At 46.2% G+C, this 16617-nt stretch overlaps 1 protein-coding gene across 1 annotated transcript; it reads right to left on the bottom strand.

The window, feature by feature from the left end:
* Positions 1 to 2591: 2591 nt before the first annotated feature.
* On the bottom strand, positions 2592 to 16076 carry LOC129849480 (scavenger receptor cysteine-rich type 1 protein M130-like). Its single transcript, XM_055916302.1, has 6 exons — positions 15978 to 16076; positions 5405 to 5434; positions 4867 to 5175; positions 4139 to 4438; positions 2672 to 2920; positions 2592 to 2599 (listed from the first exon to the last, which is right to left on the bottom strand). Exons 3-6 carry the CDS (start codon positions 5081 to 5083, stop codon positions 2592 to 2594), a joined length of 774 nt encoding a protein of 257 aa, XP_055772277.1. The 5' UTR covers positions 5084 to 5175; positions 5405 to 5434; positions 15978 to 16076.
* Between the last annotated feature and the right edge of the window lie 541 nt (positions 16077 to 16617).

Below are 16617 nucleotides of genomic sequence, written 5' to 3'. Positions count from 1 at the left end.
CTGTATCTCTCCAGGGTTGGTGGGTGACTGTATCTCTCCAGGGTTGGTGGGTGACTGTATCTCTCCAGGGTTGGTGGGTGACTGTATCTCTCCAGGGATGGTGGGTGACTATCTCTCCAGGGTTGGTGGGTGACTATCTCTCCAGGGTTGGTGGGTGACTATCTCTCCAGGGTTGGTGGGTGACTGTATCTCTCCAGGGTTGGTGGGTGACTGTATCTCTCCAGGGTTGGTGGGTGACTGTATCCCTCCAGGGTTGGTGGGTGACTGTATCTCTCCAGGGTTGGTGGGTGACTGTATCTCTCCAGGGTTGGTGGGTGACTGTATCTCTCCAGGGTTGGTGGGTGACTGTATCCCTCCAGGGTTGGTGGGTGACTGTATCCCTCCAGGGTTGGTGGGTGACTGTATCCCTCCAGGGTTGGTGGGTGACTGTATCCCTCCAGGGTTGGTGGGTGACTGTATCTCTCCAGGGTTGGTGGGTGACTGTATCTCTCCAGGGTTGGTGGGTGACTTCTGGACCCTGATCAGACATGGAGTAGTTGGCTCTGCATTTACACTGGGGCTCTGGGGCTCTGTTCACAAACACAAACAGACCCCACAGAGCCCCAGGACAGCAAACATATTAGACCCAACCAAATCATGAGAAAACAAAAAGATAATTACTTGACACATTTGAAAGAATTAACAACAAAAACAGAGCAAACTAGAATGTTATTTATCCCTGAACAGAGAGTACACAGTGGCAGAATACCTGACCACTGTCACTGACCCAAACTTAAGAAAAGCTTTGACTATTTACAGACTCAGTGAGTTAGCCTTGCTATTGAGAAAGGCCGCCGTAGGCAGACCTCAAATCAAATTGTATTAGTTATGAGCCCCTAACCAACAATGCAGTTTTAAAAAATATGGAAAGAATAAGAAATTAAAGTAACAAGTAATTAAAGAGCAGCAGTAAAATAACAATAGCAGGACTATATACAGGTGGGTACCTGGCTCTCAAGAGAAGACAGGCTATGTGCACACAGCCCACAAAATGAGGTGGAAACGGAGATGCACTTCCTAACCTCCTGCCAAATGTATGACCAGTTAATTCATACTGTATGTTGTAGTCTGTCCAAGAGGGGAATCACACAGACTGATCTCAGTTAATTCATACTGTATGTTGTAGTCTGTCCAAGAGGGGAATCACACAAGACTGATCTCAGTTAATTCACACTGTATGTTGTAGTCTGTCCAAGAGGGGAATCACACAAGACTGACAGCCTGTAATTTTATTAAAAGCATTCAGTTGATTACATGGCAGTTTAGAGAGCAACATCATAACAGTAATCTACTTCATAATCAATAATCAATATCATAACATTTATAATCAATAACATCATTATCTATATACTATATAGTGAAGACAAAAGCAGAAATCAAAAAGCAATACATTCTGGAACGCAAAACAGACGTAATTGAGCTACTCGCTTAAAATAATCAAAACCCCAAGTTTACCCAAAACCCATGTTACCCAAAACCTCATGTTACCCAAACCCCATGTTACCCAAAACCCCATGTTACCAAAACCCCATGTTACCCAGAACCCCATGTTACCCAGAACCCCATGTTACCCAAAACACCATGTTACCCAAAACCCCATGTTACCCAAACCCCATGTTACCCAGAACCCCACGTTACCCAGAACCCCACGTTACCCAGAACCCCATGTTACCCAGAACCCCATGTTACCCAAAACCCCACGTTACCCAGAACCCCATGTTACCCAGAACCCCATGTTACCCAGAACCCCATGTTACCCAAAACCCCATGTTACCCAGAACCCCATGTTACCCAGAACCCCATGTTACCCAAAACCCCATGTTACCCAGAACCCCATGTTACCCAGAACCCCATGTTTCTCTGGTGGTAAAAACCAAACTAAAAGGAATAATGGTGGTTGCAGTCACTCCTTTTAGATTTCTTCCAAGGTTCTAGAAAGATAAACTAATTCTGAACTTGTTATTAAAATTAGAACCACTTCAGGTTTGTCACCACATTTTAAACACCAGTCCACTGCTGACCATCGATTTAAAACACAAAACTGATCTAAGATCAGCATGTAGGGTCAGCTTCATTCTACTCCTACTCCGTCCCCTGGGCTGCTCTCTCCTCTCCCGGTCCAGCTTCAGCTCTGGAGCTCAGAGAGACCATCTCCATGGCATTGACATAAAGATCCATGCTGCTCACCCTGTTCACTCTCTTCTGCCTCCTGGTGGGCTAGGGAGACACAGCACCAACAGTCAGACATTTACTCTCTAGTATCTCCATTCTCTCTCCCTCTCCTCCTCACCCTCTCCCTCCCTCCCTCTCCCCCTCACCCTCTCCCTCTAGTTTAAATGACTTGTAACGTCTGAGTAAATGTCTTTACCTTGTAGTACAGGTAGGAGGTGGTGATGGCTGTCAGTAGGAGCAGCAGCACTACAACGTGTCTGATGATGAAGGCTGGCAGAGGAGAGGCTGCAAACAGAAACACCTTTGATGAGGGGACAGATCATCATCACATAGATCTGTGGGAAATCTGTCAATGACAAAGTTATAAGTCTGGTTCATGTTCAGTTACCTGTGATGGTGAGGGAGAGGAGCTCACTCTCAGAGGAGAAGTTATGAGAGAAAACATAATTCTCATAAACACAGCTGTAGTTCCCTTGGTGGGAGTCATCTGCAGCAGGGAAGAGGAAGGCAGCAGAGTGATTGACAGCTGGCTGGGTCTGGGTTCTGTTGGAGCCGGTGAACGTGAGGAGGAAGGAGCCTCCTGGGTACTGTGGCTGAGTGGAGCAGGTGATGGTGAAGCTGTAGCCCCTGAACACCTCGGGCCCCTGGTGGCCCCTGGAGACCCCTCCCATTGAGTCAGTCAGGGAGATATCAGGCTGGACCAGGAGATCTGTAACAATAAAAGAGAAGAAGAAAAACCTCTTCAACTAGTTTCCTATAGATATGACAATAACATCAGCATGTAACAGTGCCAGCCACCCTCCCTCACAGGGCAACATGAGTAGTGGGCCTACAGTCACTGAGACAACATATGTTGATATCAGGCTTAAGCAGGACATCTGGAACAAGAGGAGAGAAAAAGAAAACGTAGCTCCTCAACTACTTTCCTCATTTAGATATGACAATAACATGACATGTGACAGTGGTAGTGAGTAGAGACGTTCACTGAGATAACACTCAAATACAAAAGCATTCTGGGATATTTAAGTTGTATTTGATTCCTACTTGACTGAGTGATCTATTTAGTAAAGCAGACTGACAAGCTAAACAGTCATCATGAGAGGTGCAGAGGAAGTTGTATGAATGAAGGAAATCAGTTGAATATAATTATAATATGTTGATATTTCCTGAGCAGATCACTGTGAGTCCAGGAAGGAGATATAATACATGGACAAAAGTATGTGGAACTCAGCAGTGAGTTTTACAACAGAGGATTATTTTTACTCTCTACGTGGTTCAACGCTCGGCGGTCCGTTCTGTCAGCTTGTGTTGTCTACCACTTCACGGCTGAGCCGTTGTTGCTCCTAGACGTGCCACGTTGAAAGTCACTGAGATCTTCAGTAAGTCCAATCTACTGGCAATGTTTGTCTATGGAGATTGCATGGCTGTGTGCTCATTTCAGCTACACATTGCTGTGTGGCTGAAATATCAGAATCCACAAATGTCCACATACTTTTGGCCACATAGTGTGTCTTGTTATTACCTGAGCAGATCACTGTGAGTCCAGGACGGTGAACATACATTCTCCCACACTCCCTCAGTACAGACTCAGACCCAGAACAGGAAACTTCAAACCCTCCAGTGGTGTTTCCAGGAAGTACTGAAACAGTGGAGCCACAACCCAGCTGTCTACACACTACTGCAGCCATCTCCTTCTTCTTCCAGTCAGCTCCCACAATCCTCCACTCTCCCTGGTCGTACCACTCCACTCCACCAGCACAGCGACTGCCTCCTCCCACCAGCCTCACATCATCAGGCTCTGAGAAAAGAAAAGAGAGAGACAGTAATCTTACTATTTTCTCACTAAAACACCTATATTGTCTCTCATATTCTTCACTCCAGGTGAGAAACAATGTTGATTGAGTGACAAACTGTTTCTTACCTGAGCAGGTAAGTCCAACAGCATTACCAGGTAGGCAGGTGTTGTGTTTTCTGTCTGAGGTGTCACAGTCCAGGAGAAGGGATTCTTTGCCTTTACACTGGAACTCTTTATCCCAGGTCTGACCCTCACCTCCTCCATAGAGCCCCCCCTGTAGAGCTGCAGGAGCCCCACAGCCAACATCCCCACAGACTACCTCTGCATCCTGCCGGTCAAAGTCAGCTTCACACACTGAGGCCCAGGACTGATTGGACTTCACCTCCACTCTCCCAGAGCAGAGACCAGCTCCATCCACAAGCCGCACAGACTCTGGAGAAAAAGAGTTGGTTGAACATTCAATCAGTTTTGTTGATGACACTGCCAAGGACTAAACACAAATATGTTGGATAAAAGATTGTAGTTTGCTATGTTTGATACTGTAAGAGGTAGAAATGGGTTCTTAGTCACTCAGGATCGGGTTGGGAATAATGCAGGCAGGAGACAGGAATAAGTTCACTTCACTTTATAGAAAATAAACAGCTGGACATCCATCAGGCAGCTTCACTTCAGTACCATCTGAACTACAATGATCTGCCCATGAACATCTCCCATAAACCAATATGACAAACACAAATATAATGTTTAAATACATCTGACATCTCTCCCTCTATTTAAATGAAATAAAAACACATAAAACATGATACATGGTAATATTGTATAATGTACAAATAAATCTCTCAATATGACCAGTCTCTTACCTGAACAGATCACATGACGATAATATTCACCATAACAGAAACCAGGTCCCCCTCTGATGTCACAATGTCTAAAAGAAGACTCATCTCCATAGCAACTCAATAGTCTGACTCCTCTTCTTCCATCTTCAATCAGAGGTCCTCTAGATTCAGCTACAGGATTCCCACAGTCCAGCTGTCTACACACAACCTTAACCTCTCTCATGCTCCACCGCCACATAGAACATAGACCCAACCACTCTCCTTCATAGAAGGCTTCCACTGTCCCAGAACAGGAAGTGGTCCCATTCACTAGTCTGACTGAGAGTTCAGCTGTAAACAGCAGAGAGGAAAACACAGTGATGAGGACAGATGATGACAGTGATTCTGTTATTCTAACAGCAGTAATGCTTTGTGGTTGACAAGTATTAGTAGTTCCATAAAACACTACTTGTTATTGGGTTTTAGAATGGTTTGTATGGACACATGAATTTCTCCATGTGGGATAATAAAGTTGACTAATATTGAACTGCTATAATCACTAGATTTATACTCTACCTACCTGGTGAACTGACGCTTAGAGCCTGGAGATCTGAGGAGAAAGAGAGAGACAGAGGAGAAAGAGAGAGAGAGAGACAGAGAGATAGAGAGACAGAGGAGAAAGGGAGGAGTCAGAGGAAGAGAGAGACAGAGGAGAAAGGGAGGAGTCAGAGGAAGAGAGAGACAGAGGAGAAAGGGAGGAGTCAGAGGAAGAGAGAGACAGAGGAGAAAGGGAGGAGTCAGAGGAAGAGAGAGACAGAGGAGAAAGGGAGGAGTCAGAGGAAGAGAGACAGAGGAGAAAGGGAGGAGTCAGAGGAAGAGAGACAGAGGAGAAAGGGAGGAGTCAGAGGAAGAGAGAGACAGAGGAGAAAGGGAGGAGTCAGAGGAAGAGAGAGACAGAGGTTAAATGAACATCAACATGACCTTTCATGATGTGATGGGAAGACAGGCTTATCATTGGTATGGTGCAACAACACCCATGTGTACATACACTATATATACAAAAGTATGTGGACACCCCTTCAAATTAGTGGATTCTATTTCAGGCACTCCCCTTCCTGACAGATGTATAAAATCAAGCACTCAGCCATGCAATCTCCATAGACAAACATTGTCCGTAGAATGGCCTTAATGAAGAGCTCAGTGACTTTCAACATGGCAACATCATAGGATGCCACCTTTCCAAGTCAGACGGTCAAATTTCATAATCCCCAACTCCTCGTATCCCTTCTTCTCTCCTCTCCTCTCCATTCCTCTCCTCTTCTCCCTCTCCTCTCCTCTTCTCCCCCCTCTCCTATTCCTCTCCCCCTCTCTCCCTCACTTCTCCTCTTATTGTCCTCTCTTCTCCTCTTCTCCCCATCTCTACTCCACTTCTCCCTCTCTCTTCTAATAATCTTCCCCTCTCTCCTCCCCCTCATCTTCTCTTCTCCCCCCTCTTCTCCTTTTCTCCCACTCTCTTCTACCCCCCTTCTCCCCCTCTCTTCTCCTCTTCTCCCCCACTCTTCTCCTCTTCTCACCCTCTCTTCTCCTCTGTTCCCCCACTCTTCTCCTCTACACTCCTCCCCCTCTCCTCTTCTCACCCTTTCCTCTCCTCACCTCTCCCTCTCCTCTTCTGCCCCTCTCTTCTCCCCCTGTCCTCTCCTCTCACTTTTCTTCTCCCCTCTCCACTTCTCCCCCTCTCTTCTCCTCTTCTGCCCCTCCCTTCTCCACCCCGCTCTGCTCTCATCTACACTCCTCCCCTCTCCCAGCTCCCCCTCCCTTCTCCTCTTCTCCCTCTCCTCCCCATCTCTTCTCCTCTTCCCCCCCTCTCTTGTACAGCCTCCTCTCTTCCCCTCCCCCCTCCTCTCCTCTTCTCCACCTCTACCCTTCTCCCCCTCTCTTCTCCTCTTTCCCCCCTCTCTTCTCCCCATCTCATCTCCTCTTTCCCCCATCTCTTCTCCTCTTCTCCACCTCTACTCTTCTCTTCTATCCCTCTCTTCTCCTCTTTCCCCCATCTCTTCTCTTTCCCCCATCTCTTCTCCTCTCCTCTCTTCAATTCTCTGCTTCTCACCCTCTCCTCTTCTCCCCCCCTTCTCCCCCATCTTCTCTTCTCCTCTTCTCCCCTTCCCCACTTCTGCCCCTTTATTCTTCTCTTTTGACACTCTATTCTCCTCTTCTCCCTCCTCTCCTCTTCTCCCCCTGTCCTCTCCTCTCCCCTTCTCCTCTCACTTTTCTTCTCCCCTCTCCACTTCTCCCCCTCTCTTCTCCTCTTCTGCCCCTCCCATCTCCACCCCGCTCTCCTCTACACACATCCCCCTCTCCCCTTCTCTTCTCTCCTCTTATCCCCATCTCTTCTCCTCTTTCCCCCCTCTCATTCTCCCTCCTCTCCTCTTCTCCCCCTGTCCTCTCCTCTCCCCTTCTCCTCTCACTTTTCTTCTCCCCTCTCCACTTCTCCCCCTCTCTTCTCCTCTTCTGCCCCTCCCTTCTCCACCCCGCTCTCCTCTACACTCCTCCCCCTCTCCCCTTCTCTTCTCTCCTCTTATCCCCATCTCTTCTCCTCTTTCCCCCCTCTCTTCTCCCCATCTCTTCTCCTCCCCTCTTCTCTTCTCCCCTCTCCCTTCTCTTCCTCTCTCTTCTCCACCTCTTTTCTAATCTTCTCCCCCCCTTCTCCCCTCTCCTCTTCTGCACCTCTCCTCTTCTCCCCCATCTCATCTACTCTCTTCTCCCCCTCTTCTCTTCTCCCCCTCTTCTCTTCTCCCCCTCTTCTCCCCTCCCCCTCTCCTCTTCTCCCCCTCTTCTCTTCTCTCCCTCTCATCTTCTCCAACCCTCTCCTCTCATCTTCTCCCCTTCCGCCCCTCTCTTCTCCTCTTTTGACACTCTGTTCACCTCTTATCCCCCTCTCATTCTCCCTCCACTCCTCTCATCTCTTCCCCTCCCCCCTCTACTCTTCTCCCCCTCTCCTTTTCTCCCCCTCTCTTTCCCCCTCTCTTCTCCCCCTTTTCTCTTCTCCCTCTCTTCTCTTCCCCCCCCCTTCTCCCCTCCCCTCTTCTCCCCCATCTTCTCTTCTCCTCTCCCCTCCTCACCTCTCTTCTAATTTTCTCCCCCCTTCTCTTCTCCCCCATCTCATCTACTCTTTTCTTCTCCCCCTCCCCGCTCTCCTATTCTCCCCCCTTTCCACCCCCCCTCTCTTCTCCTCTTTAGCCCCTGTTCTCCCCCTCTTCTCCCCTCTCATCTTTTCCAACCCTCTCCTATCCTCCCCTTCCCCACTTCTGCCCCTCTCATTCTCCCTCCACTCCTCTCCTCCTCTCACTTTTTCTCCCCTCTCTTCTCCTTTTCTCCCTCTTCTACCCCTATCTTCTCTTCTCCTCTCCTCCAACTCGAGCCTTCGCTCCCTCTCTTCTCCTCTTCTCCCCCTCTCTTCTCCTCCCCCTCTTCTCCCCTTTCCCCATCTCTTCTCCTCTTTCCCCACCTCTTCTCCTCTTTCCCCCACCTCTTCTCCTCTTTCCCCCATCTCTTCTCCTCTCCTCTCCTCCCCCTGTCCTCTCCTATCCTCCCCCTCTCTTCTCCTCTTCTCTCCCTTTCTTCTCCTCTTCTCATCCTCTTGTCTTACCCCCTCCCCTCTCAACATGGATCTAGTCCAATCAGACGTGTCTCAACTGAACATGGATCTAGTCCAATCAGACGTGTCTCACCTCAACATGGATCTAGTCCAATCAGACGTGTCTCACCTCAACATGGATCTAGTCCAATCAGAGGTGTCTCACCTCAACATGGATCTAGTCCAATCAGAGGTGTCTCACCTCAACATGGATCTAGTCCAATCAGAGGTGTCTCACCTCAACATGGATCTAGTCCAATCAGAGGTGTCTCACCTCAACATGGATCTAGTCCAATCAGAGGTGTCTCACCTCAACATGGATCTAGTCCAATCAGAGGTGTCTCACCTCAACATGGATCTAGTCCAATCAGAGGTGTCTCACCTCAACATGGATCTAGTCCAATCAGAGGTGTCTCACCTCAACATGGATCTAGTCCAATCAGAGGTGTCTCACCTCCACATGGATCTAGTCCAATCAAACGTGTCTCACCTCAACATGGATCTAGTCCAATCAGACGTGTCTCACCTCAACATGGATCTAGTCCAATCAGACGTGTCTCACCTCAACATGGATCTAGTCCATTCAGACTTGTCTCACCTCAACACGGATCTAGTACAATCAGACTTGTCTCACCTCAACACGGATCTTGTCCAATCAGACGTGTCTCACCGCAACACGGATCTAGTCCAATCAGACGTGTCTCACCTCAACATGGATCTAGTCCAATCAGACGTGTCTCACCTCAACATGGATATAGTCCAATCAGACGTGTCTCACCTCAACATGGATATAGTCCAATCAGACGTGTCTCACCTCAACATGGATCTAGTCCAATCAGACGTGTCTCACCTCAACATGGATCTAGTCCAATCAGACATGTCTCACCTCAACGTGGATCTAGTCCAACCAGACGTGTCTCACCTCAACGTGGATCTAGTCCAATCAGACATGTCTCACCTCAACATGGATCTAGTCCAATCAGACGTGTCTCACCTCAACATGGATCTAGTCCAATCGGACGTGTCTCACCTCAACGTGGATCTAGTCCAATCAGACGTGTCTCACCTCAACGTGGATCTAGTCCAATCAGACATGTCTCACCTCAACGTGGATATAGTCCAATCAGACATGTCTCACCTCAACATGGATCTAGTCCAATCAGACGTGTCTCACCTCAACATGAATCTAGTCCAATCAGACGTGTTCACACTGATATTGATCTAATAGGCAACAGTGACTTTTTTAATGCAACAGAATAAACACTAAAAAACACATTACATTTCAATACAACTTTCATTACAACAGAATATCTTGGAAAGACAGACCTCAACTACAGTATATATGAAGGGATTATTGTCATTGTTACATTATATAGGCTACAGTAAGTTATATTCTTCCATTTTAAATAACAGGCTCTCCCACCATCTAGAATCATCAGGTCTGCTTGCAGATGAACAAAATGTCTTGGAAAGACAGACCTTTAGACCTCATAGGCCTGTCCAATACTTTGTTGATTTTTATTATTTATACTTTCATTACAAGTTGGGATTTAAATTGATGTACACACCATGATGTCTCAGTGAAAATGTATAATATATATTTATTATAAAACAATTTAGAAAACGTCACTCAAATCCTGTTAAATGTATATAGAGGTATTAGTCTCATGCTACAGTATATAAATTATATTGTTCCATTTTAAACAGCCTAACAGGCTCTCCCACCATCTCTAATCATCTGGTCTGCTTGATGATGAACTAAATGTAGACCACAGCATGATTATTATATGACTACCACATCTCTGTACCCCCACACACACAATCCATGTTTGGTAGATGCTCTTTTCATTTACAATTTTACCCTTAGCCTACCATTTCTGTGGTCGTGTGGAAATCTGTAACGTCCGATCAGTTTGGCCTTTAAACTGTGGAAAGATGAGACTCAGGAACACATACAGGTTGTATTGATCTAGGACACACTAACATGACCCCACTATGGAAAGGTGAGTCTCTCAGGAACACGTACAGGTTGTATTGATCTAGGACACACTAACATGACCCCACTATGGAAAGGTGAGTCTCTCAGGAACACGTACAGGTTGTATTGATCTAGGACACACTAACATGACCCCACTATGGAAAGGTGAGTCTCTCAGGAACACATACAGGTTGTATTGATCTAGGACACACTAACATGACCCCACTATGGAAAGATGAGTCTCTCAGGAACACATACAGGTTGTATTGATCTAGGACACACTAACATGACCCCACTATGGAAAGGTGAGTCTCTCAGGAACACATACAGGTTGTATTGATCTAGGACACACTAACATGACCCCACTATGGAAAGGTGAGTCTCTCAGGAACACATACAGGTTGTATTGATCTAGGACACACTAACATGACCCCACTATGGAAAGGTGAGTCTCTCAGGAACACGTACAGGTTGTATTGATCTAGGACACACTAACATGACCCCACTATGGAAAGGTGAGTCTCTCAGGAACACATACAGGTTGGTTTGATCTAGGACACACTAACATGACCCCACTATGGAAAGGTGAGTCTCTCAGGAACACATACAGGTTGTATTGATCTAGGACACACTAACATGACCCCACTATGGAAAGGTGAGTCTCTCAGGAACACGAACAGGTTGTATTGATCTAGGACGCCCACAAGCTTTACAAGACTCGTCTGAAGGTCTCCTGGTACCAGTTTAACACATTTATGGAAGTAGATATGGAGATAGTTTAGTTCCAAACAATAAGGGGTGAAATAATGTAAAATTTTAATATTAGTTTCCTGATCTTTTTCCCCCAAAATATAAAAATCCCAAAACTATTTGGCCCTAAACAGACATTACATGGTGACAGACTATCTGATAGAAAACTGAGGAATGTACAATATACAAATGAAGTGAGCCTTGCTATTGAGAAAGGATTGAAACAGGCAGAGAGAAGACTGGCTATGTGCCCACTGCCACAAAATGAGGTGGAAACTGAGCTGTACTTTCTAACCTCCTGCCAAATGTACAACGATATAAGAGACACATATTTCCCTCAGATTACAAGGACCCCAATTTTTTTTGAAGACAAATATAATATTGACAAGCTCCTGTATCTGTCAGGTGAAATACCACAGTGTGCAATCATGTCAGCAGAATGTGTGACCTGTTGTGATGAGAACAGGGTAACCAGTGGAGAACAAACACCACAGTAAATAAAACCTAGGACTAGATTTATCACTTTAGTTCATTTCCCTTGACATTTGTACTTCTACGTTTTGTACACACAGCTCACACTCTCCTACACACACGAGCTGACTGAGAGGGCCTAGTGGAGCCGGCTGGCTGAGAGGGCCCTAGTGGAGACAGGTGGTTGAGAGGGCACTAGTGTAGCCAGCTGGTTGAGAGGTCCCTAGTGGAGCCAGCTGGTTGAGAGGTCCCTAGTGGAACCAGCTGGTTGAGAGGACACTAGTGTAGCCAGCTGGTTGAGAGGGCACTAGTGTAGCCAGCTGGTTGAGAGGACACTAGTGTAGCCAGCTGGTTGAGAGGGCACTAGTGTAGCCAGCTGGTTGAGAGTGCACTAGTGTAGCCAGCTGGTTGAGAGGGCACTAGTGTAGCCAGCTGGTTGAGAGGGCACTAGTGTAGCCAGCTGGTTGAGAGTGCACTAGTGTAGCCAGCTGGTTGAGAGTGTACTAGTGTAGCCAGCTGGTTGAGAGGGCACTAGTGTAGCCAGCTGGTTGAGAGGGCACTAGTGGTACCGGGGTACCGGTGCAGAGTCAATGTGCGGGTCACCGGTGTCAAGGTTATTGAGGTAATATGTACATGTAGGTAGAGTTATTAAAGTGACTATACATAGATAATAACAGAGAGTAGCAGCAGCGTAGGCGAAGGGGGGGACAATGCAAATAGTCTGGGTAGCCATTTGATTAGATGTTCAGGAGTCTTATGGCTTGGGTGTAGAAGATGTTTAGAAGCCTCTTGGACCTAGACTTGGTGCTCTGGTATCACTTGCCGTGCGGTAGCAGAGAGAACAGTCTATGACTAGGGTGACTGGAGTCTTTGACCATTTTTATGGCCTTCCTCTGACACCGCCTGGCATAGATGTCCTGGATGGCAGGAAGCTTGACCCAGTGATGTACTGGGCCGTACGCACTACCCTCTATAGTGTCATGCGGTCAGAGGTCGATCAGTTGCCATACCAGGCAGTGATGCAACCCGTCAGGATGCTCTCGATGGTGCAGCTGTAGAACCTTTTGAGGATCTGAGGACCCATGCCAAATCTTTTCAGTCTCCTTTTGTCATGCCTTCTTCACGACTGTCTTAGTGTGTTTGGACCATGTTAGGATGTTGGTGATGTGGACACCAAGGAACTTGAAGCTCTCAACCTGCTCCACTACAGCCCCGTTGATGAGAATGGGGGCGTGCTCGGTCCTCCTTTTCCTGTCTTTCACAATCATCTCCTTTGTCTTGATCACGTTGAGGGAGAAATTGTTGTCCTGGCACCACACGGCCAGGTCTCTGACCTCCTCCCTATAGGCTGTCACACTGTTGTCAGTGATCAGACCTACCACTGTTGTGTCATCGGCAAACTTAATGGTGTTGGAGTCATGCCTCGGCGTGCAGTCATGAGTGAACAGGGAGTACAGGAGGGGACTGAGCACACAGGCCCGTGTTGAGGATCAGCGTGGCGGATGTGTTGTTACCTAACCTTACCACCTGGTGGCGGCCCATCAGGAAGTCCAGGATCCAGTTGCAGAGGGAGGTGTTCAGTCCCAGGGTCCTTAGCTTAGTGATGAGCTTTGAGGGCACTATGGTGTTGAACGCTGAGCTGTAGTCAATGAACAGCATTCTCACATAGGTGTTCCTTTTGTCCAGGTGGGAAAGGACAGTGTGGAGTTCAATAGAGATTGCATCATCTGTGGATCTGTTGGGGCGGTATGGAAATTGGAGTGGGTCTAGGGTTTCTGGGAAAATGGTGTTGAATTGAGCCATGACCAGCCTTTCAAAGCCCTTCATGGCTACAGACGTGAGTACTACGGGTCGGTAGTCATTTAGGCAGGTTACCTTGGTGTTCTTGGACACAGGGACTATGGTGGTCTGATTGAAACATGTGGTGGATCTAATTTAATACATTTGCTTCTGTCTGTTTTTTAAATAATGAAATTCAAAGGTCAGGGACAAGCTGAGCCGGACCAAGAGTGGAAGAGTGGAAAAGGTTACCGGTTGTGATGACATCACTGGTGAGAAGTCAGTAATGAAAAGATATTGAGTTGACTGCATGTTAGTCTGTCAGCCCCATCTCTGTTGACATCTCCCTCTCTCTCCTCCTCTGTCCCATAGCCGCGCATTAAGTAGTTTGGGTGAGTAGAAATACAGCTAAACCTAGGGTATGGCTAAATGGGATGTGTATAAATACAGCTAAACCTAGGGTATGGCTAAATGGGGTGTGTAGAAATACAGCTAAACCTAGGGTATGGCTAAATGGGGTGTGTAGAAATACAGCTAAACCTAGGGTATGGCTAAATGGGATGTGTATAAATACAGATACACCTAGGGTATGGCTAAATGGGATATGTAGAAATACAGCTAAACCTAGGGTATGGCTAAATGGGATGTGTATAAATACAGCTAAACCTAGGGTATGGCTAAATGGGGTGTGTAGAAATACAGCTAAACCTAGGGTATGGCTAAATGGGATGTGTAGAAATACAGATAAACCTAGGTTATGGCTAAATGGGGTGTGTAGAAATACAGCTAAACCTAGGGAATGGCTAAATGGGATGTGTAGAAATACAGCTAAACCTAGGGTATGGCTAAATGGGGTGTAGAAATACAGCTAAACCTAGGGTATGGCTAAATGGGATGTGTATAAATACAGCTAAACCTAGGGTATGGCTAAATGGGGTGTGTAGAAATACAGCTAAACCTAGGGTATGGCTAAATGGGATGTGTAGAAATACAGCTAAACCTATGGTATGGCTAAATGGGATGTGTATAAATACAGCTACACCATGGGTATGGCTAAATGGGGTGTGTAGAAATACAGCTAAACCTAGGGTATGGCTAAATGGGATGTGTATAAATACAGCTACACCATGGGTATGGCTAAATGGGGTGTGTAGAAATACAGCTAAACCTAGGGTATGGCTAAATGGGGTGTGTAGAAATACAGCTAAACCTAGGGTATGGCTAAATGGGATGTGTATAAATACAGCTAAACCTAGGGTATGGCTAAATGGGATGTGTAGAAATACAGCTAAACCTATGGTATGGCTAAATGGGATGTGTATAAATATAGCTACACCATGGGTATGGCTAAATGGGGTGTGTAGAAATACAGCTAAACCTAGGGTATGGCTAAATGGGATGTGTATAAATACAGCTACACCATGGGTATGGCTAAATGGGGTGTGTAGAAATACAGCTAAACCTAGGGTATGGCTAAATGGGATGTGTATAAATACAGCTAAACCTAGGGTATGGCTAAATGGGGTGTGTAGAAATACAGCTAAACCTAGGGTATGGCTAAATGGGATGTGTATAAATACAGATACACCTAGGGTATGGCTAAATGGGATATGTAGAAATACAGCTAAACCTAGGGTATGGCTAAATGGGGTGTGTAGAAATACAGCTAACCCTAGGGTATGGCTAAATGGGATGTGTATAAATACAGCTAAACCTAGGGTATGGCTAAATGGGATGTGTAGAAATACAGCTACACCTAGGGTATGGCTAAATGGGGTGTGTATAAATACAGCTAAACCTAGGGTATGGCTAAATGGGGTGTGTATAAATACAGCTAAACCTAGGGTATGGCTAAATGGGATGTGTATAAATACAGCTAAACCTAGGGTATGGCTAAATGGGGTGTGTAGAAATACAGCTAAACCTAGGGTATGGCTAAATGGGGTGTGTAGAAATACAGCTAAACCAGTTGAAGCTAATTTACTGTCCTATAAACTCTTAAATACTATTTGGAGAACAGCAAAAACTAACAAAAATGCCCCCAGACATGAACTATTTAACTGTACTAGAATGCTTTAAAGACCGCAAAATGTTTTATATCAGTTATCGGTATCGTTTCTTTTTGGCAAGGAAAATATTGGATATCTGTATCGGCCAAAAATCTAATATCGGTGCATCCCTAATAATAAGGTTGGTAACAAGATGGAACATCGTTGTGGAAATCTGTTGCAGCTCAAGTCGACTACAAAATCCACAATGCAATGCTCTCTGTATGGGCTGGCTGGTAGCTAAACGTATCTACACACAATAATAGTGTAACGACCCTGGGTTTATAAGCGCGGAAATCGACTCTGCCTCGAGCATGCTTTTGCGGCACAGTCGATAGCGCGCCGGACCTCGGGCTAGGAGGTCGAGGGTTCGAGACCTGCTCCCTGCTGTTTCATTACAATACCAAAGACAATGTCAGCATGTGAAGTAGCTAACTAGCTGTTAAATCACCTAAACAAACTGCACTACCAATTTAGGAGTCTACAATCTCACCATCTTCAACCTGCAGATCGATGTGTCTCACAGAGTGGAATCTAACATTCACAACTTCAGAAATACTTTTGCGGAGATGGGAAACGTTGCCCTTGCTACTTCAATAGGCGGCGCGGTGCATTCTGGGCGATTCTGGGACAAGGAGAGCGCTCTTTCAAGGTTTGAATGGGAGTCTATTGGGCTCTTGGTCAAAAACACAATATTAGCATGAATTTTGTTAAAAAGAAGTACAACATTACAGATATTTTCGGAGATGTGAGATAATTAACTTGCTCTCTGTAGTATCGTATAGCTTTGGGATCGTGACAGTACGTACTTTTGATGAAAATAGGCAGTTTCTCGACATGAAGTACACTGACTTTGAGAAGATATTACGTTACGATTGGTTTAGCAACCGCGTGACGCGGCATGACAACATGAACGTGATTGGTCAACAGTCTGCTGGGTGGGGCGTTATACAGGCACGCAGATCTTTAGAAATGGGAGGATCATTTGTCAATTGAAAAGCGTTGCCGACCCCCTGCTATAATGTATATGAAGTCACCCTTGTGGAGCAGTTCGTATTGTGTACTATTGTAACGGATGTGAAATGGCTAGCTTGTCGGTGGTGCGCGCTAATAGCGTGTCAATCGATTACGTC

Source organism: Salvelinus fontinalis, unplaced genomic scaffold (assembly GCF_029448725.1).
Source record: "Salvelinus fontinalis isolate EN_2023a unplaced genomic scaffold, ASM2944872v1 scaffold_1485, whole genome shotgun sequence".
NCBI classification, from domain to species: Eukaryota; Metazoa; Chordata; class Actinopteri; order Salmoniformes; family Salmonidae; genus Salvelinus; species Salvelinus fontinalis.
The sequence above is the reverse complement of the archived record's forward strand: the minus strand, read 5'-3'. Positions and strand labels throughout refer to the sequence as shown.